Source organism: Cyanistes caeruleus, chromosome 7 (assembly GCF_971803275.1).
Source record: "Cyanistes caeruleus chromosome 7, bCyaCae1.hap1.1, whole genome shotgun sequence".
Classification (NCBI taxonomy): domain Eukaryota; kingdom Metazoa; phylum Chordata; class Aves; order Passeriformes; family Paridae; genus Cyanistes; species Cyanistes caeruleus.
This window is the reverse complement of record NC_141707.1, coordinates 18,430,822-18,453,776: the sequence shown is the minus strand read 5'-3', so window position 1 is coordinate 18,453,776 and position 22,955 is coordinate 18,430,822. Positions and strand designations below refer to the sequence as shown.

The following is a 22,955-nucleotide window of genomic DNA, read 5'->3' as shown; positions in this document are numbered from 1 at the left end:
TCCCTTCCTGAGCAGATAATATATCCTGAAAAGGAAGAGTTTGCAGGCATCACTGACCCTCTAAGGCAAGCATCATATCTGCCAGGAAAAGTGCTTAGTATAGTCAAGGCTGACAGAGTTTAGACAGATAAAATAAGAAAAGTCACTGTTATGTTGTCCTCTATTCTTAGGCTTTCTTATTTGCTAAAATCTGACATCACAAAATCTCATGGCAGTTTTACTCTCCCTGCAGTGGTGGTGGTTCATTTTAGGGGAGGGGTAGGAGATGAGTTTGGGTTTTTGCTGCCTTAAGCGAGTTTTAGGAAAGATATTGAAAGTGGACTTTATAGTTTAGGGAGTTGAACCTTTAAGTTCAAGGGCAGAATGGAAAAATCTCAGCAGTAGCTACTGGAAAATGAAAACAGAGTTCACACAGGAGATGGAGAAGGGAGCTTGTCAAGAATCTTGACAAGCTATGAGAACTCATACCTAAGAGGCTGATAGCGGGCTGGAGAAACAAGAGCATGGTTTGATGTGGTCAAGGAAGAAGCTAGAGAGAGTCAGCTGATAGAGAGTGAGACAGGACAATACAGTTCAGTCATGGCATGGCAAGAGATTGGCTGGCAGAAATTAATCCTTTAACAGTGGGAATATGGTCTCCCTCTCACAGCTGGAGGAGGGAAACTTTCTAAATGGAGAAGTAACTTGGGTGGGTGGGTCTGGGAGAAAACTTAACCAAAAATGACATATTTTATGAGCAAGATACCTCCTGAAAAAAAAATAAAACATGCTGGGAAAACAAAATAGAAATGTCCCTTGCTGGACAAGAGCTCTGTCTGGGACTGGAGCTCTAGAGAGGGTGCTCAGTGCCTGAAGTATCCTGAAAGCTGAAAGCACAGATTTAGTACTCTGACAGCACCAACTGGCTGCTGAGCATATTGGCATTTAAATCTGCTGAAATTACATTGTATGTCTAAAGTACAAACTGCAGTTTTTGAAAAAGAAGGCTTTGTGCTGTGGTTGCTTCTAGCCTAGCAAAATAGCTCACAATAGCTAACATCTAACAAATGTGTTTTTCAGCACTACTACAGTCAAATGCTTTCATGTAAGATGGATATATTTGTTTTAGCAAAACTCACAAAGGCCTGAAACACATCACATTACAATTACTGCAATGTCCTTTTTCTGGTGTGAAAAATACAGCCTCAGCTCTTCCAAAATCCAGTAACAACAGTGCAGTACAAATAATTTCCCTTCCCTGCCGCTTTGACTGTCTCACATTTCCAGGTATATCCTCCTTCCAGTTCTCCTTCTTCAGCCTGTTGCAGGCAAGATGTTTGTCGTCATTTTTTCAGGCATAGCAGGTCCCCACAGTGTGGTGAATCATCAGTCAGTGTTTACTGCAAAGTTTCCATCAGCTGTTAATTGCTCTGTAATACAATGATTACTTTTGATTTTTCAGCAGACCTTGTTATCTTTTAGAATTATTGATTCACTTAAGATGGAAGGTCTTCTGGAGGTCACCTACTCCAGCCTACTACTCAAGGGAGGATATTGCAATAACCTTCCTGTGCAACCTGCTCCAGGCATTACCCACTATTACTTCAAATCCTTTTTTCATAGGTACAGTCAGAATATTCTTTCCTGCAGCTTCTGGCTGCCTTCTCTCATCCTCTCATGGTACTTCTCTGAGAAACATCAATCTCTCTTCTCTGTGACCCTGGGTTAGGCACTTGAGGACAGTGGCCAGAATTTCTGCAGCCTTCTCTGGGCTCAACACACCCACCTCACTTTCCTGAACACGATGTGCTCATTTCTTGACCACCTTCTGACCTTCTTCCAGATTTGTTCCCATTTGTCAGTCTCTCTCACACCAGAAGCCCCAGGCTGGACACGTTCCTCTGCGTGCAGCTGTGCAGAGGGGCTCTGCAGGTCCCTTAAGCTGCTGCCTGTGGCTCTGGTGTCACAGCACTGTACTCAGCCTGGCTGAGCCCAGGGCACACTGCAGACTCCAGCTCCCTTTGTCCACCACAGATCTGAGTGTCCCCTGCCCAGGCCCTTTCCTGCAGGGCTCCTGCTGGTGCTGGCCAGAGCCATACTGCACAGCAGGCTCCTTCCCCTGGCATCTCTCTGTGTCCCCCCAGGTTCCCATCAAAGCAGGTCTCCAGCTTGTCAAGGTCCTTCTGCAGGGCAGCCTTACTCTCCCACACACCACTGGAAAAGCAGGCTCCTGGTCTGGCACTGGACCTGTTCTTCCCAGGGACTCCTCACCTCACTGCACAGGTTCCCAATGGGTTCTGTCCCACACGGGGCACTGCTGAGTGTGTTTGGTGTTACTGGCCTGGGGACAGAGCTGCATGGCTCTCACGGGCTGCCAGCGGCTGTCCAGCCCTGCAGCTTGGTGGCCCAGGCTCTCCTACAGCTTGCTGTAGCTTCTGCCCCTGCCTCTGGTGCCCACATGTGCCTGCTGGGATTCTGGGAGAGCCGGCGTTGGAAGCCTCACCAGAGCCAGCCTCAGGGCACCTGGCTCCCCTTGGCTGTGCACACAGGCCCCTCACGGCAGACAGGCCGCACCTGGGCCTTTTGGATGTGGTCTTGTGTTCTATAAACCCACGCTGGCCAATCCCAACTATCACATGCCCAGATCGCCACTCTTGACATTTTTGAAGATAGGCATAAAGTTGTCCTTTTCCAGTCCCTGAGACTTTCCTCAGCCGCAGCCTTTCAAAGGCAGCAGTATCACACCGGCCTCCTCCACTTCAGGTACTCAGCAGGACCTGGCTCATGGCATTCAGCACAGCATTCTATCAATACAAATAAATATGAATAGGACATGGAACCAAATACAAACATTTCTAAAGCAGTGTTAGTTTAAAACATTGTAATACGGAAGAATTCTAGACACTCAAGAAAATATTAATTTTACCTGAAATGCTGGTGTCATTCCAATAAATACTTAAGGATGTTTCAGCTGTCACTTGAAGCAAGAGCGTTAAGCAAAAAACAGTTCAAAAATATAGAAGCCAAAGTAAAAAAATTATTATGACCACTGTGACCAGATGATGGCTGTGGAGATTTAATGTCCAACCAGGCATGAGTAAGTAGTGCAGTGCCTCGCTTATTCAAGGTGACACGTTCAAAAGATATACAGTAAGGCTCATTGGGTTATTGCCAGATCCATAAAGATAGTGGAACACTTCCTGCAGAGTTTAAAACCACCATGCTCTTTTTTCTCTCCAGAAAAATGTGACAAAACCTTTTTCAAAACTTTCTCACCATAAAATTCATAGCTCAAGTTCAGATTGTAAGCACCTAAAACAAGGCAACTTATTTTTAATGAAAAAGTCTCTTTTGTAAAGGAACTGTCTTTTAGTTTATCAGTAGATTGGCCCAATGTAACATTATCATCAGAGTCCAAGTGGTGATAATGACTGGGCAGTGTCCATGCTAGCTCCTGTCTTCTCTTGCTATCTGACCAGAACAGGAAGGAAAGATTTTATTACATTTTGACAGGAGAGACACACACACTAGTGGCCAGCAGAGGTTATAGAAGATCCTATCACCATTGTTTTTCTTTTTAAAAAAGCAGTCTACAGAAATTTTCAATCTTTACGACTAGTGTACCATGTTTGACAGCCCTTTGTGAAAATCTTTTGTGATACGGGGACCATGATCCAGTCACACATACCAGAATAAAGTTCCTGCTGATGTGTCTGTATCTGGTCTGGATCCTTCTTTTTCTGCTACATAAAGATGGCAGCACCAGATGATAATCCCCAACCAAGAGAGTGCCCTTGTAACTTTTGACTTTTCATACAATTTGCAGCTCAGGCTACAGTCACCAGATCTAGAATAATAGATGTACTAGAGGATATGATCCCATTACTGTAACCTTATTACCTTACTAGTTTCTGCATTTGGTATCTTACTCAAAAAGCTAACTGCACTGCCAATATTATATTTCAGTATTTGTTATCTGTTACAAAAAATGCATGAGTTTCATAGCCAGCTGAATGTAATGATGTAACACCTTGGAAGGTATCCTAACATTACAAAAAAGCAGCTGATTGCATTTGTTTCAAAATGATACAAGTTTTCTTTCTCTTGTAAAGCTAATTTTTAAAAGGAGAGATCTCAGCAGGCATAACGGGAGGATTGATCACTTATTCTGTAATTAGCATCTCAAATGCTTGGTCCTGAATGTTACAGACAAAACTTTGGTGGCAAGCAGAGTTTCAATATATAAAATGTAAGTTAACATGAAGTTTTGAATAAGAATCTTCCTTGGTAAACAATCATTTTTAGCTCTTTATATTTCGCAGACTAACCCCTTTCATTGCTGAATGACATAACACATTGCTTCACCCTTCGTGACCCAAATATTTCTCCATTTTAAGATGCTCTTTGAAATAACCAGTTGTCCAAGAAATCTACAAATGCTTAGCCAGTCCCCTCCTTTTCTGTATTTCATACAGGAACATTTTCAATTGTCAAAAAAACCTGTAATTGCTTTAAATTTCTAATCATCAACAGTAGATTATAAAAAGAAAAAAACAGTGGTTTAATACACAGACAACTCTTGTTTCTTGAGGAAACAGTTAAAATACAGAGTTCTGTAAACCTAGCTCATGTTGGACAGCAACAAGCTCCTGATGGGATTAACTCCTTTGAAGGGAGCTGAGCAGTTTTATCTGACTCCTTGCAAAGCCAGGCACAGACAGATGCACATGGCAGGGTGTCTACCTGTAACCCTGTGATTCTCAGAGTCCGCAAGATTAATACAAGGGTAACTGCTCTCCCAGAGGATGCTAAAAGCCTGGATTCTCTTACCTACCCCTTTGGTAGGTGTTTCTCCAGTGAATTATCCTCTCACAACACAGCTAACAGCTCCACAGAACAGTGGTAACTGGGGAGAATTACACTTGCAGAAAATGGTCTCTAATAATGTTGCCACTATGAGGTAGATCTTGGTCTGTAAAATCTCTGGTATAAAATTTCTGAAGTTTTTTTATCTTGGCCTTTGTGGATTTGTAATGGCCCTGCTGGCTTTGTATCAAGCCTTACAGTTGAGTCTTTATTCTTGTACTCCTTACTTTCCACTTCTTATTAACAAAGAGCAAGCTTTTAAAGAATAGGCCAAGCTTTTCAGCAGTAAAAACAAGATAATTTCAAGCTTCCCCACACACCTCCCTTCAAAAGTTTGCTTCTGAGTCAAGAAACTGCATACTTTGCTCATACTTCAGAGCAAGTCCTGGCTCCCTAGTTACCTACTTCCAGTCTCAAGTCTGCCCAGGCTGGTTTTAAAGTTAATCCTTAATCTCCATTAGCAATGGCACGACCATGGTGTAGCATTTTGGTGGTACAGTAAAACACACACATAATCACACACCTGTCTCTGCTGCATCTTCATCCGAAACTGATGTAGTGGATGTTTACAGTCTTGCTGCAAAAAAAGCCCCAGTAAAGGCTGTTACAGGCTACGGTGAAGAAAAGACATTAAAACACGAGGGAAACAAACACAGGTTCTGTAATTATACTTTATTGCAACTCCGATGCTTTGTCTATTCCTGGAATACTCCTTTAGCTAAATTTGTTTCAGGCTTTTTTTCCCCTGTACCAATTAAAACACAATAAGCATGTATAATTTTCTTATTATTTTATTGAAAAGGTACATTTAAAAAAATACACAGACATCTTACTATTATGGATTGCTGATAAAGATGCTCTAAAAGTTAATTCTCTCTTTTTTTTTTTCCCTTTCTTCCACCTGTAGTCCCCATTATCACATAATGACTCCACTCTGAGCACTGCATATTGATTCACCTTTATAAAAGGGTTGGGGAAGTAAGAAGATGGGTGGGACATTACTGCAATATATTCAGTAAACAGAGAATATGGTCAATTATAAATATTTTATGTTCTGTACATTATTGCATTAGGGAGCCACAATGTTATGCAGCATCATTACAAAGGAAACTAGTTAGAAATTAAGAAAACAGGATATTTACGTACAAACACATGGATCCATTGTCTTCTTGAACAACGCATGTGAGCTGTGGCAATGTGCAATTGAAAAGCTTTTTTTCTCTTTAAACATTGCTTAACAACACCAGTGAAGAAACAACAAAAATAAGTTAAATGAAAGTAGCAAACAAGCAGTAATCTTAACTCTATGTTAATATGGCTTTCTATTTTTGATTTCTCTAAATAAAGTATGACACAAAAGAAATAATTAAAAGCTTCAGCATTGCATTGCTTTCAAACATTTGCACAGAAACTAAAATATTAAAATCAGACATGGTACATCTGTAGTACTACACAAGATACACCAGTACTGGGGTCTAGGACAGCACACAATCCCTGTCAACAAGAGCACACAAAAAGAATGGATGCAATTATTTTTTGAGATGTTATCTGCAATCAAGCATTTGGTTCATCTGCCTTTTCCTTTTTTCCACATACCCCGTTGCTTTTCAGAGGAGTATTTACATAGGTGTGAGTGAGGAAGACCCTAGTTTTCAAGTCTGCCAGGAAAATAGTTTATGTTCCTTGATTCCAAGGTGCATCATACAAATTGGAAAAAAAAAAAAAAAGAAAATAAAAGAAAAAAATTAATAGATGCATGAATCTTTAATGGTATAAATTTTATGATGAATTTAATTTTTAAGCAAATCACACTATTTTGATTAAAAAAATAGATATGGAGAGAAGACAGAGTTGTCTAGACTCCAAAACGCAGTGCTGTCAATGATGGATTTTATGACGTGGTTGGATGATGTGTCACACTGGATGGCATTGCAAAAGAGAAATGTTTTTAAATTTCAACCCCTTTCCTGCTTTCCTTTACCCTTTGTACTGGCCATATTTATCTCTTTTTCACATCAATAAATTAGTACGGTGCAAAGAGTATGGAGGCAGGTGTTGCCCGGATGGGCCCGTGGGCTGGCCTGAGGAGAGCTGGCGGAATTGCTGGTGCCTGGAACAGGGATGCCGAGGGCCGGGGAGGGAGGGACAGAGCTGATGATACAGCTGCAGCTGCAGCAAGAGGAGATGAGAGGAAAGCAGGTGCCAGCGGCTTAATCATGTCCTTCTGGAATGCAAGTTTTGCCTGGAATAAAACACACACACAAAACCAGTAAATACAGTTCTCTCAACACCCACTTTTACATGAGGGAAAAAGTGAACCCTGGCACAGGGAACAATACAGCTTCTCACAGAAGCCTCCTACCATCTGCTTAGAAATATTACCTGCACTGTCCTCTTACCCCCAGGGCAATTAAAGCAACCAAATGCTACATTTAAAGATAAATAAATCTCTTGAGTCTAGAGACCATCCCACTGATGTTTAGAAGGAAGCATAGTTTACAAGTGAGTAACTTTATATAAATTAGAACTGTGCATGAAATATTAAAAATACCCCCATGATCAAGATGATTTCATACTGAAAATGATTCAGTATCAAAAGTCAAATTTTCCACTTGCAAAAATGAATTGTTGAGGAGTGGACAAAATGGGAAGGTGGTATTAGTCCAGTCAGCTTTGCACCTTCCAATGAAGACCTGCTCTTTCCAAAGTAGAAATATTATTTAGGACTGATAGCAGAAAGAATTTTTTCTGAGATACATATATGATTCAGTTTATGATCGACAAGCGTTGCTGGTGCTCGCAGTGAAACAGCTAATCAGAAATATATACACTCGTATCGGTACCTCTCACTGAAAATGGTTTGCACTACAATCATTCAATCGTGGAAGCAAAAATACTCATGTTCTTCCTTTATAATTGCTGGTCTCTCCTTATGCAATAGATGATAAAATGATGTATTATGTAAGTGAAGAAGATTAGCATGGGCAGAAGCTATTGAGTGGGGAGACAGAGGAAGCCTGCAGCCTTTTCATTTGCCTCTATACAATTACAAAGACATATCAATATTTTACCATTTACAGGCTTTTCACATTGTTTCTCTTGCTCACACACATTTGCATCTGTCTCTTTGCAACCTGTAAAATGTTTTTGTGCCATAGGTGGCATTTTCTCTAATGAATAAAATACTGCCTGTGTCATGAGCAAATAAACATACAAACTGTGCTGTGCTAAAGCCAACCTGAATTCTGGCTGCAGATGATCAGCAGGACCAGCTGGGGGATTCCTGGAAATGTAGGTGGGTGTGACAGGGATTGGCAAGTGGCACAGAGACAGGAGAGGTGTTTGATAGTCAGTGACAGACACGGTCTGAACATACAGGTCAGCAATTCTCCTCAACACCTGATGGCTCTTCTGCAACAACTAATAGATCCACCCAGCATTCTGGTATGCAGAGAATGAGCACTGGTACTTTTATATCTTACCATCCTATGCTCTTTTCCCTGACTGCATCCATCATGACTTAAGAGTTATGTCAGGTGTGCAAAAAGACAGCGTATAGTCATTGCTGCCTTCAAGGAGAAGAGCCCTCACCCAGTAGAGCTGATACCTTTCCATGGGGCACATGGTTCATTCCCCATTTCACTGATTATTCCCTTCTTTCTAGCAGTAAATAATACTTGCAGTGCTATCTGCATGCCTTGGACTGGGCAGACAGACTACATAACTATCTTCAAATCTGATTCCTGTGCAGACTCAGCCTGCAGGGAAAGAGAGGCTGCAGAAGCGTCAGGTCTGTCATGTTCCTGTCTCTGTGCAGTGGGAGTCCCCAAGGTCACAAATTCACACAGACAGTGATGAGAAATAAAAATACTTACTGCTAAAATACTTGGGTTGCGCTGCAGTTTGTTGTAAGGACTATATTTAGGTTTCATAGGCTTTCCTGCAACTCTGTCCTTATGCCTTCGGCTGGAAATGTGCTGAAATAAATATCCTCACATTTAATTAGCTCTTTAAACATTTCTCAGTTTTGTGTTTGAAATTGATTTATCAGCAGGGTATGCCTAAGCCCCTGTTTGTAAGATAAAGTAGGTTCTTTAGAGAGAGCAAAGATGAGTTTTGCTAAATTAAACATAACAATTTGGAGCTTATCAAATAGAGAATCAGAAACTAATCAAATACAGCATATTTTTAAATTCAAGACAGGCTCTGCAAATCATTGATATTTTGGTTAGTATTTCTTTTTTCACTTAAGAAGCTTTAAACCAGACAGAGCTGTAATCACTAGGTCATAAGGATATTCAGAAGTAAGAGGTAAATTTCCATCTTGCTGATACTGCTCAGTTGTATAAATAATTCAATATTAGCTGAAGGAAGAACCAGTACCCAGGGATATGTCTACACATGCAATTTAATATTATCTTAGAGCTAACTGAAAAAACAGGGAATAAGAGGACACATCCATGCAGCACAGCACCATCCAGAGATTCCCATTTGGGTATCAGAATCACTGCATCTGTATGGACACAGCTCTGAACCCAGGGCTAATTGGCTCAGACAGAGAACAGCTCCACAGGCACACAACAGCTACACTGTTAATGATAATGTTGTCCAACATAATTCAGACATATCTATGGTATTACCCTACTGGTGATTGTCCCAAACCAATAGATTTGAGTCATGTTTTCCTTCTCACAGAGCATTAAACATTATTCCAGCAGACTGAAAACAGCACCAAAAGATGAATTCAGGACCCAGAATTTCTTAGCATTAGAGGAACAAGGTTCAAATCTCTATCTTGAACCACAGAAAACTTTTAAATGAGATCTGCTATTTCATTCATTGATACTGACACCTCTGCTTTTATAACTATCAAGCCTATTTTTCCCAACTGAAATAATTAGGTGAATTTGACCTATGACAAAATATTTAGAAATAGTTGTGGGAAGACAGAAAAGAAATGCCAAGTTCATTCAGTATTCAGCAACACATCTCCACACAGCCCTACACTGCACCTACAACACTGCAATGCAACTTCAACCAACTGCTTCAGATATGAGCAAGTTACCTGTTTAAGCTGAATTTCTGAATTAACATGGACATCACAGATTTCACAATGGAACGTCTTGTTCTGCAGTCCTGAGCCTTTACTGCCATTCTGCACCTTCACTCGGGATCCAGGCCTAGGGTAAGACTTGATGGGACCAGCACCATTCCGAGCTTCAACCATGGTCTTGTGCTTGGAGCCTAAGGGGCAAGGAGATGCAGGTGAGTTCATGATCAGCAGCACAAAACATTCCCTTAGCCTTGGGACTTTGTAACATTTATCTTCAAGACAGAATGGTTGAAATCTCCACAGACTGGGACTACTGGTCACTCTTGTTTTGGTCAGTGTAGTTCCTGTGTCCTTGATTTAAAGGCAAGTCAGAAGGCTTTGTGAAAAAAGGGAACAGCAGGCATGCTGGACCTCACTATCTGGGGCAGCGTGTGACTGCATGGCCAAAGTGTTTGCTGCTTATTCTTTTGCCAAATTCCATAGAGCCAGTGAATAGCAGAAAATGGTATTAGCCAAGACTGGGACAGGAACCACAGCAATCCTTCAAAACCTGCCTAGGAACAGTAATACTTCAATAAATATCCTCTGATTTGGAAGAAACGGCTGCTTTGCCCATTTCAAGAATGGATTACAGCTGTAAAACCAGCTTCAATGGCTTGTTAACAAGCTTTACATCACCAGCAAACCATACATAGAGCACACTAGGGATTGCTGCTTGTGGCCCAAAAAAAGAGGATATCTAATCTTCAATAATCAGAAAACTCTAGGACATCTAGGAAACCTAATGAGCCCACCCCAAAATTACAAAAGATATCAATAAATAGCAATAAAAAATAAATGACTGTAAGTTTTATGAGCAAAATAGCAGATACCAATGATAATGAAACAAAATATGAGAGAGAATACTGACATTTTAGAAACCTTAAGTGTTATAGAAACCACTATTATCATACTGTGATCCTCAGTGCAAAGGTGTGAAGGGATCCGATGAGTTACCATGAAATGTAGGGATTTTGTCAACTAAGAATTTAGAGAGTACATGAAGGACAGTTAAAAAAAATAGAGAGTGCTTTAATAGAATATCAAAAACCACACAGAAGACTGCCATTAACAGGACTGTTTTTGTAACTTGCTATTTTATATTTTAACTAAAAGATACTTCAGTGAAGCATGGTACCACCTAGTTACACTGTGCTACGAAAATGTTAACACACAACTGACTTGTACCATATGGATACTCACCTGTATTGTGGGCTTCTAGTTGTGAAAGGGAATTCACAGCCACTTTGCATAATGAACAGTAAAGTAATTTTTTGGCTTTTTCCTCTTCTGACTCAGTAACTGTGTTAGCAGCTCCGTTTGTGCTCTTGGAGGACGAGGCAGGTGCTGCAGGCGTCACTCCAGGTTTGGGAAGAAAAGGATCCACTTCTGTATTGGACTGCTGACCTGCACTGTTGGGCTTTTCTTTCCCTTTATCTTCTAAAAGAAACAAAATACATGTTTTTGTTTTATGCCACATGCACAATAATAGTCCTGTGGGTTTAGTAAACATAACACAACAGGGGGCTAATTTATCTCATTTTATAAAAGAGCAGCATACTTGAAATCTTGCTAAAAGTCCTGCCATGAAATGTGTGTAATTTGACAAAAAGGGGGATTTTCTTGTTTTTAAAGTTACCAGTGACTACCAAAGAGTTCACCAAATTCATGCCAGCTGTTGTTGCTGCTGTGCTGCAGTTGAAAGGCCAGTTGAAAGGAGACCAAGCAAATCCCAAAGGAAGCCAGGGTTAAGGATTGAACAGCACTCAGAAACAAGCAAGGTTTTGCACTGGGAATTAAATAATATTCTTCAAAAGCAATACATTTGCCTTTGGAAGGGCTCAGGTTTCTCAGTCACTGGGAGGACACTGAAAGGCTCCAGCACCATCTTGACATTCCTCATTACAGTTCCAGAAGTTATGGCACCACACATGAACACAGTTGATAATATTTTCAGTTTTTTCCCTGAATGATTCCCCATATATTTGTGGATCAGATGGCTTCTGTGTGTATTCAGTGCATTCCTTTATCACTTCACAAGCATGAGTCAATCATCTGTGCTCCTATGAGACAAGTAGGCAGGTATTACTTCATTTTGCAGGTGGTGATCACAAAGCAAGAGATAAAATGTCCCATCTGTGCCTACAGAGGGACTTTGTGCCAGAGCCAGGATTCAAATGCTCCCTGCTTACATGCTGCCCCTCAAGGGCTCATTGCATTTGAAGCTGTTCAACTGCAGGCCTTGTGATCAGAAGCCATATTAGCTGCCAGCAGGAAAACAAACTCTGCTCAAAACAAACACAGGATGGGAGGGGAAGGGTGCAGTGGTGCTGGTATGAGCAATCCTGACAAAACAGACACGAGAAATGACTAAGTAACTGTCACTCTGAACAACTGGAATCAAATTTCATCATCTAAACAAGTACAACATCTACATAAGAGCAACCTCCCCATTTGAAACCCATGGCTAAATCTGAAATAGAGTTGAACTGACTTGAAATACTAGGCTCTATTTTGAGCATAATTTTTTAATATGGGCTCTTGCACTTCATGTTTACCACCACCAGACTGTCTTAACATGACTTTGTGTATCAGGCCAAGAGTGTGCTACCAAGAAATCTGAAAACAGGATTGTACCCACTCAAACAAAACACTTGAAAGTGTGTATGAACTATGAATAGCCATCCTGAAACCAAACCCCACAGTTGTTGGCATATTTCCCAGAAGTGCATTGCAGTACATCGATTTTAGATTGTTATAAAACAGGAGAAAGAAAATTCTAATAAAAGAACTATTATTTTTTAAAATAACAATAAAAATACTTTGAAATTATACAGTATGAACTGTATTAAACATTGAAAATAGTCAAGTACAAAGACTATTATTATGGCCAAATTATTGTTAAAACCAGATTCTGGAGGTATTTTGATAGACAAAGTATGACAAAAGAAACTAATGTTAAATTGTACTTCATAGGCTATTCAATTTTAAAGTCTCCATAGTAATAAGTCACATCTGCAAAAATCTAGAATACTTTATATAACTTATGAGTCTTCAAAAAATACAGTCTCAATAAATAGCATTTCCTAACATTCTAAATTAAAGAGTTTTCAATACTGAAAATTCTCAGAGGTGCTAACATCTACAAATGAAACACACTGAACAGCTGTCATTTGCAAATTTACATTACTGAAAAATTAAACTGTTGTTGTTTTTTTTGTTCTAGGCAATATTATGCCAAACTGCAAAAGGTGTAACACCAGGATATATGTCAGCCAGAGTGGAATAAAGGAAGGTTCCACAGTATTTTGCATTTCAGGCCTTAAAGGAAAAATACACCTAAAGAACTGCAAGCTGTATGTTAACCAATATCAACTATACCTCTAGTTTGGCTTTGGGTTGTTTTTAAGTTGTCCCCCATTTATTGTTTTTAATGTAAGCATAAATATTTGGTGCTTTTGAAACACCTCCTCGAGACAGAAATCATCACCCCTGTGCCACAAGCACAGTGCTTACCCTCCTGCCCACAGCCCCCGCCTGCACTGATCTCACTGATCCCAACAAGAGGGATCAGACTTTATTTGTTTTGTCATCAAGTGTCTGCAGAGTAAGATCCCAAGATATGGAAGAAGATCCATTTTACATTAACATTTACAATTGGGCCACCAATTGCCATCACAGTACAATGGTTTTCCAACCCTGAAATTAACAGATGATTGAAAAAATTAGATTTCATTTCCCACTTCTCCTCACTTAGCTGGCCAATAGCTCATGTAGTATGTTGACTTTTATAATATTCCTGAGATTTAGGGTGTTTTCACTATTCATATTCCAACAATTCTAGAGTATACAACATGTAACACAACAAGAAAACTTCTACAAAACTAGAGAGAAGTTACCAGCATGCAGCTGGGCTCAATTCTGCCAGTATCGCAGCTTTTGGAAAGAACCTCAGTTCACATAATAATTCCATCATTTGGAAAGCTTCCTGACACAAATAAGCTCTTCATCGATGCGGATGTATAAGGAGAGACATACGCCCCTCCGTGAATTAATGCTTCCTTCCACCATTCTAAATGTTTAATGCAGAACATCTTCAAAGATCATAATTGTAAGGTTATTATACAGTTTGACTCCCACAGAAAGTACATGGAGCTAAGTGCATATTTGTCACTGCAGTGGGGCCAGAACTGCATTTTCCTGGCTTCTAAAATCAGAAAATTGTACTTCTCCAAATGGGCTTTTGATAACAGCTTATTGTTTCAATCCACAGAATTCAAAACACCATTACTTACAGTTTTATGTTTGAGAAGAAATGCCAACTATTCAACAGTGCAAAGCACAGGAAATGCAAATTGCATGTATATACAAAGGACAAAGACGATTACTCTTTTATTTGCACTTATAGCACAGAGCTAACAATATCTGCACACAGAAATCAAAAATGTAACTGTTAATGGCTGTATGCATACCCATACTTCAAAACTGTCATCACCTCATGAAATACATGTGAATTGTGAGATGCAGCTGTAGGATTATAGTCCTCTTGCTATTTCTGAAGGTATTATTGAGAATAGGCTCAGATTTTCTCTGAGCCCCACCTGGGTTGGTACCAGTAGAGCCAGGCAGAGCCCAAACAAGTGCAGGGGTGCGTCCATCCTGCCTGGACCATGGACACACCAGCTTCTGCTGCACAGTTTAGCACAGCACAGCTGGAAGCATGAGACCCAGGTGCTACTAGCCTACTCCCAAAAGGCAGTAGCTATGATTTAATCTGCACTGGGGTCAGGTTGAAATGCTCACACCAAAACTCATGTGCAAGAAATTAATTTAAAATCTAATCTGTACTGTTTTCCTATATCTATATTCATTTTCCATGCAGAAAAGCCATATTTCATCTCTGCCTTTAATTCCAGAAAAGTAAATTGATGATTCAGGTTCTTACTGAAGCCTGAATTTATTTTGAAGTAGAGCCCAGGGAAAATAACTAAAGCAAGCTAATTAAGTACTGCTTTGGGCTTGGTAATATCAATGTTTTTCTCACCCATTACATTGTTTTAATTCTTCTTTGAAGTTGTTTTCACATATTTCTTCTTGTTTGACTCATGCTTGTGTCAGCGCCATGTTAAAATTCAGAACTTATTTACCTGATTACTACTGCCTCATTTTGAGTACCAAAGTCAGGGCAACAGGACAGGTTCAAACCTACAGGTTCTACTGCCTCGGTTCTGAAGCTGCAATGACTCACTGACCTTTGCAGGTCATGCCACTCACTACAGTTGCTGTGGCATAGACAATAGGTCCTACCCATTAAAGGCATTTATTTTTTATTTTTTTTTGAGGCAGTCATGCTTTGGTGCATTAGAGAGAAATTTTAATTTGGACTTTATGATGAAATCATACATGCTATTTTCAACAACAAAAAAATAGTAACTTAATATTCAGATGCTTAATTCAGAATTTATATCTTGATAAAAATAAAAACAATGTTAATTCAAAACTCATATATAGATCTAGAAATCTGATAGTTTTTCAGTACCAAAAATGTTTATTGCTATTTTTTGTTATTAAAATTTTTAAAATATTGCTAAGTATTGTATATATTGTCTAAAATAATGCTAAATTTTTATTACACCCCTCAACATGCATATCTGCCCAGTTTTAATCACTGATGATACATAAAACATCTTTACAATAAAGTTCTGTTTCACAACAGCTTGTTCAAATAGCAGTTAGAATAAAAATATCCAATGTACAAATGATATATGATACACTTGCAAGAACCCTTTCCAATACTTGTGCTAAAATGTTTCAGATATGAAGTTCTGCTGTGATCCTAATAACCCTCACAAAACTGTCACATAATTTTTTTGCTGTATGTAATAAATAAACAAATTTGCTCTTGCTGTGACGGTAACGGAACAATGTTTCAATTGCTGACAATACATATTTTGTATGTGACTGCATGCAATAAAAAGTACACCTTTGCACTTGCCTGCTTCTCCACCAGAAACTGGGACTATTGCACACAAGCTGTGCTGAAGGCTGAGCACAGGGAGAGGGAAGGATCCTGGGGCTGAGAGCAGCTGTGCAGCGCTGACTATGATGGGGCTGGCTCTTAAAACCACCCACCACCCAGCTTCAGCTTCACACCTTCCCTTGTGCCAGGTCCTTCACTGCATTCCCCAGTTCCAAACAGCAGCTGTACACAAAGTGCTCACAGCAAAAGGGCAGCACAGACACTGCAAAGTGGCCACTGCTGCTCTACAACCCTGCACTGAAGCTCTTGTGTGACATTCACTCATTTGCCATCCTAAGTATAGAAATCTGGTTTTATATTTCTTTTACTTGCTCGCACAATAGTGCACATTGCCAAGTTAGAAGACAGCATAATGGAAAAATTACTTTTGGCAGTAAAAAGTTTATTATTCTCTATTGTAAAGGTAAGAAAACAGTAAAAACTTATGCTTCTTTTCTTCTTGAAAAACATGAAGGAAAGAGCCAGACAATTTCCAGTGCAATTTCCAGCCTAAACCAGTCACAACATTTTTTTGCTGTGTTAGGAAAATACTGTGTAACTCAGTCATTGCATGGTTATCAGGGCCATACAACCCCTGAGCACAAGTGATGCACAGTTAGGGGCAAAGCATTTGGTCCAATCAGCCTTGTTTATGGTGGTGCCTTACAGTATCACATCAGTGCTGAAAGAACAGCCTTTTAAAAAAAGGACTGCTTGGTGATCCTGATCATTTTCAACTGATTTCTAACTATGTCACTTCCTATGGTAATTAAAATAAAAAGTGATTCCTGAAAGTAAATGTTAATATGTTATTTTTGGGATACTGAAAGTGTGGTGCCAATATTGGCTTGTGATGGCCTTGAGTTCTTGTAAATTGTGCTACAGGGAGCTGCTATTAGTTTGAAGCGTTGAGTTTGGAGACTAAGAGAGAGTTTGAGGGAAAGCAAACGTATCTCCCATACTGGCAAAGCTGTACTGAGCGAAACAGATTATCAGCTTTGCCCTGTAATTTCAACAGCTCCATATATACCTGTAAATATTGGGCTGCATTAAACAACCTTGGAAGCATACAGTGATTACAGAATGGGAGAAGGAAATCCGTGAGATTGTCAGAGAATTAAACATTCTTTCCCTAAACAACTGTATAGAAAAGGTAAAATCAGTTGTAATAATTACAGTAGTAAACAATCCAAGAAATTTTGCTGAAAAGCTTATCAGTAAAGCTAAATTAGCATCCATAAACACAAAGTAAAAATCTGTCCATTGAAAAATAAAATTCTAAGTTTAAATTTGACATGTTAAATGCTTGGCACATGTGAAATGTGACAAATTTCTTTACATTTTTTTCCCACACTTTACAGAACATGCCCACTGACAGTGCTGAAGATATGTGAGTTACTTGAATAGTTACTTGGTAGTGACCAGTTGACCTCTCTGTTCTAAGCTTTCTGCACACAGAAGTTCTCCCCAAATGATCAGTTTAAGAGCAGAGATGACCACTGCAGACACGTATGAACCACAGACAGACACAACAACCAGTCACTGACACAGGTACCACTGTGGCAGTCAAAATTCTCACAAGTGTTTTTCTGGTTTTCAGTCCATCACAGCAAAAGAGAAATTTTTAAAGGTGAGAATAAAATAAATAAGTTTTGCAGCTGATTGCAGGGAACTCCTTACAAACAGGTCCAGGCAAAGCAGGAAGCTGTATCAGAAGTTGATTTGAATGGCTGTGTGTGGTAGGTGCAAGACAACATTTGAAAGTGTAGTACAAAAGACATACAAAGGTACCAAGAGCTTTGAAAGTGAAGGATATAAATCTGGAGAGAAATCTGTACCACAGAAATATTGTAACAAAATTTGCAGCAATTAAAAACAAAAACTATTAAAGTAGATGTAATTAAGGAAGATGTTAAGAAACTACAAAGTATAAAGGAGGGAAAAACTTATTTAGTCACACTGTACTTGTAGGACTGCCTAAGCAAATCTTGGGATCTACCCTGGAACACAGGCCTGGGGATAGAATGAGAACACCCACAAATAATTATACTGGAAACAAGAGCTCCTGGACATCTCTTTGGACTGAAATAAGATTTGAAGGGAGGAGGTCATCAGTGACTGAATTGCCAGCATGAAAAGAAGAGCCTCTTTCAGTGTATGAGCAGAAAAGTTACTGAATAGAAAAGCAAGTTTCAAAACACTGTTCTTCACAGAAAGCATTTTCTTCTGGTTCACAGTGCTATAGAAGAATAAAGCACACACACACATACAATTAATTGTTCTTATGATGGAAAAAGATGAACACTTTGAGTAATATATGCTATAAAGACAATAGCAGGACAGCAGTTAAGTTGCCAGCGGTCACAGCCTTTACAGATTTGTAAGTACTCTGTCCTGCATCTCAGCATCACTCACAAAACCCTCCAACAAAATAAACAACAAAGAGCATTAGATTACTTCTTCACACTCATTAAGATGGAGTCAGCAAACCTTGATAAGGTATTTCAAAATATTTTTTGTTCTATCTGCACATTTGCTGGATAATGAGGTTCTAATGGCTGTCAGACAAAATACCTACTTTCTCACCAGTTGTGCAGTCTACTGAGAAATGAGGCTGAAAAACCCGTAGGGCTCTGTTCTAGAAAAATTCCACTGCAAACCTACATGCAAATTAGACAGCACAGTGTGCTATTAACCCTTTGGTTACTTTTAGTTTTTGTAAAATGTTTTTTCTTGTTCTTCAGGCACGTATGAAAACAAGCTAAATTTCATATAATGAAATAAATTTGTTTGACACATTCTGAATTTTGTCTCTATACAAAGATGGGAAAAAGATGGAAGCTATAAATACGAAGCTTTTCCTCTCAAACACAAATGTGCCCTCAAATATGCTGCAACATATTTTCTCAAGATACTGAAGCTACATCAGGGAATGTCAGGATGGCTGTGCAATATTAGGTGAACTTGGTAGCTATGATTATTTGATTAACTGCATCCCTACTCTCCAACAGGCTGAACCCCAGTATCTTTTTTCACTTCAGAAGTATTGCCTTCATGGCTATATTACAGCAGTGATGCTGACAATTTCTTAGATATTTTATTTCTGATTTAGCATACCAAAAGCTCTTACAAGGGAACCTGGATTTTCTTCAGAGTATGAAAATATTTGTGCTGATCAGAATAAAGATGTAATGTTAAAAAAGGTTTGCTTTTGCAATTTCAGTTGGTTTAATTTTTATGAAAGTGGACTGATGAGAATTAGAAAGTATTAGGAAGTACATGTAGTTCTGCAAGTGTAAAACCTTGCCTTGCAAAATCTATCCCTGTACCTATTTGCACACCTTTCTGAACTGAAAGTTCCTGCTGCTTCTGTTATTGGATTGTCAGAGGTGATCCTGCCGTATTGCCTATGATTTTTAATCAATTACTTACACATTTGGAGATTCTTAGGAAATTGGTTTAGGTTGACTGGCTAGTGTCTGTTTTACAAGACAAGATCAAGAAAAATCTGTATGCACTCACCAGCAGGGGAAGAAAAAAAAAGATATGTTGGCACATATATATAGAATATATAGCAAAATAACTGCAAAATTGTTATGTATCACCAAAGGGCATTCACATTTCAAAAACCACATTAAATAAGAATTTAATACTTCAACACAATGCAATTTCTCAGTGCAAAAGCTAGAGGAATAAAAAGGGTTGATTTTGTACTGTTAGCCAAAATGCAGGTGTGTATGTAGTACATACATGTATGTAGTTTGGAGAAAAGAAACTTTGAACACTCAAGGCCATTTGTGTTGCATCTTCACATCACCTGCTGATCTTTAATAACATTGTACAGAAAGCACTTGTATCAGACTTCTCTTTTTCTAATTTGAAAAAAAATTATTACAATTTTCAGCTTCCTCCTCCTCTAGATTTTAGACCTAATAGGGTGAACAAGTTACTGTGGCAAATGCAGCATGTTACTTCTGGAGAAAATAAGCTTGTCTACAAACACCAATACTGAGCAATTCCTAGTGTACAATGCCAACATCTAATTTCTCAGTGACATGTTGACAGGTTTGGAAAACCATCACTAGAAATTTGTTCAAAAAACTCAGCAATATCAGTAGCACTACAGTGCTGGTAACAAAAACAAGGTGGATCTAAACCACAGCTAGCAAGTATGAATACTAATTTAAAGAGTATCCATAAAGTGAGATCATCTAAAAGCCGTCTTCCAGGGTCCTGTTCCTTTAATAGCCAGGCATATTTAGTTTCATCTTTTCTGAGCTATGCCAGACTGTTTGGCCTGGAATAGGAAAATTTGTGAGTTGGAAAATTTTAATACAGTGTAAGCAAAGCTTGAAATACAGTATAAGATTTGCTATTACAAAATATGTCTCTCCTCTGGGTGAAAGCAAATTTTTTTGCTAGCTATAAACTTATCTTTTTCTGACATTAGACATCTATTATTTTGAAAATATTTTATATTCCCATTCCAATTTCTGCTACATCTATTTCTGATGTCCTGGAATGCAAACTTGCTATAGTATTGTACTATCTTTTAAACTTTTCAATAATGTAGGAATGCTTAGAAAAATAACTTTCAAAGATTATAATAAACATACAATATTTTGCCCAAAGATCCTTCACTTCTGCTTAGTCTCAGTTCATTATCTCATCTGTAAAAATAACATGATGACTCCATCATTTATGAATCTGAAATATATTACTAGAAATATATTTCACTTACTGCTTGTGCAAAACAAAATCTTAAAACTTTATGCTCAGATGCTGAAGTGCTTTGGAACTTAATATGAAATTTATGGGCATCTAAATAAAAGAATCAAGGAGAACTGACACACTCTGCAAGTAAATTCTCATGGACCTGTGTCTGAACTACTCACTTGGTACTTGCCCAGGCAGAACTGCAGTTAAAGTCAGCTATGAAACACTCATCTTCATTTCAGTTAAATGACATCTATAATTGTGCATTCTCACCCACCTCTGTAGCTGGTTTGTCTGAGCACTGTGAGTAGTCAGTCATTTGTCAAGATTTGACAAATAAGTTGCATTTCAGATATAACTTGTCTAACCAACATTAAAATATTTTTCACTCGCCTTGAAAACAAGTACTAAGGAAATAATGAGTAGCCTACTGTTTGTATAAGTAATTTTTCTACTATCGGAAATGAAGTATATTTCCCCCTTCACCACTGAAGCAGCATTGGTACTAACCCATTATTTTATATTTGGACACTAAATTCATTCAAGGGGTCAGAGAAAAGTAGAAAACAAATCTTGCAGCTTCAACACAGCCTTTAACTTAATGCAACTGAACACAGAGAAAACTGTATTCAACTACCAATTGTATGAATAATCACCGGAATCCTGTTATTTATTCTCTGATACTAGTCAAAAACACATATCTGGTATCAGAAGAACTGCCTTATTTCCTTAGGAACATGTTGCTTCAATAAGTGTTGTGAGAGTATTAAATACAATTGAAATTATTCCTCCCAGGGTTGCTAAAAAACCCAACAGAACCAGCAGGTGTCTTTTTAGAAAGTTATTTTGTTATTTCATACTCACTATCGTTCCATTATCACCACCATCCTATTAAAAAAAAACCTCTTGGGATATTCAATAGGCAATTCTATATTCAATCATTAACAGAACAAACAAGAAAAACAGACACCTGATTTCACAGTATGATAGAGGTGCTGAAAGATTAAATGTATATGAAAGGATTCTTTAAATGACCACATTCATCTAGCTAAAAAAACCCTGTAGCTGATAGCATCCCTGGCTCTGTTGCCATCATCCAGCACCAGTAGCAGAGTCAATTCTGCTGGTCCAAATGCCTATCTCTACTTCTTGAAGAAAGAAAAGCTTTGTATCATTTTTAAGAACACTAGTAAAAAAAATGCCATGAAATTCACATTTTTAGAACTTGAGTAAGTAGAAATACTAGAGGTATACAGTTTTGATGATGCTCAGGAGTGCTCAGACACAGAGCAGAACACCCAAAATAGTCTTATTTCACCTTACAATATATTTTTGATCTCAAGGTTATGCTGATTTTACTGCAGGAAAAGAAAAACCTTACCATTCCTTCAAAAGAAAGTTTCATGTATTTCTGAGAGAGACAAGTTTGGCCTTTCCTAGTTCGATCAAGAATTGCAGCAACTCATCAAAGTACGTGTCAGCTGCAGAGCTTTTTTTTTAGTTAATGGCACCTATATTCAGTTTTCAGTAGAGGTGTAGAATTTGAAACCCGCTAGCATTATAGACAGACCAAAGATTTCCAGGAGCTCCCAGGAGCTTATCAACAGCAAAATGCACAGTATGACTAGTTTTCCATTCAGATTTAGACACACACAGGAAGATGAGATTTGAATATCCACTCTTGAAAAGTATGAACAGTAAGGCTGGCTGGGAAGAAAGTGTTTCAAGATCCCAATTTATTATGATTTCCTGTTATCAGACTTTGACTTTCTAATTTTTCTTTTGGCTCACCTTTCATCCTAAGAGCATAAAGCAAATAGCAACTTCCTGAAAGAGTTGCTGAAATTACCTGCCAAAAGATGCCCAGAAGCTATTTACTATTAAATCAAATACAGTCATTGCATGTGCCATGGAAGTAAGTATACATATGGTACTTGCAACAGGGTAACTGTGATGAATTTATGAGCATTTATTACTCATATTTTATATTATCAATTGTAAATGCACTGTGGCCAAGCAGAAAATTCTATATTGTGCCTTTACCTCTGTTTTTGGGGGAGAGTTTCAACAGATGGCAATATAGAAAGGTCTTCATATGGCTGTGGAACACTGAATCAAAAAGGAACAAAGCTTACCATCCACAAAGAATGTAATGGAAAAATGCCCTTGAAATGACTTTCCTTGGTGGCTGAATCAGATTGAATTTACTACTTAGTTGACTGTAAACTAATACCTTTATCTAACAGAAATATGCCTATGCTTAGCAGGCACTATCTGAATCCA

General features: G+C 38.6%; 1 protein-coding gene and 1 long non-coding RNA gene across 19 annotated transcripts in view; one reads left to right on the top strand and one right to left on the bottom strand.

Annotated features, from left to right (window-relative positions):
- Nucleotides 1–5,622: 5,622 nt before the first annotated feature.
- ZNF385B (zinc finger protein 385B) overlaps nucleotides 5,623–22,955 on the bottom strand; it is a 151,867-nt gene continuing 134,534 nt past the window's right edge. For all 18 annotated transcript variants that reach the window (XM_086898124.1, XM_086898131.1, XM_086898125.1 and 15 more), the window contains 4 exons: nucleotides 11,141–11,377; nucleotides 9,911–10,089; nucleotides 8,721–8,822; nucleotides 5,623–7,087 (listed from right to left, as the gene is read on the bottom strand). In XM_086898124.1, the coding sequence (XP_086754250.1) occupies nucleotides 6,869–7,087; nucleotides 8,721–8,822; nucleotides 9,911–10,089; nucleotides 11,141–11,377 (737 nt within the window). In that variant the 3' untranslated portion in view covers nucleotides 5,623–6,868. The remainder of the gene's footprint in view (nucleotides 7,088–8,720; nucleotides 8,823–9,910; nucleotides 10,090–11,140; nucleotides 11,378–22,955) is intronic.
- On the top strand, nucleotides 8,171–22,793 carry LOC147652235 (uncharacterized). The gene is made up of 2 exons (XR_015289367.1): nucleotides 8,171–10,110; nucleotides 13,164–22,793. It is a non-coding gene; the product is annotated as an uncharacterized LOC147652235 (long non-coding RNA).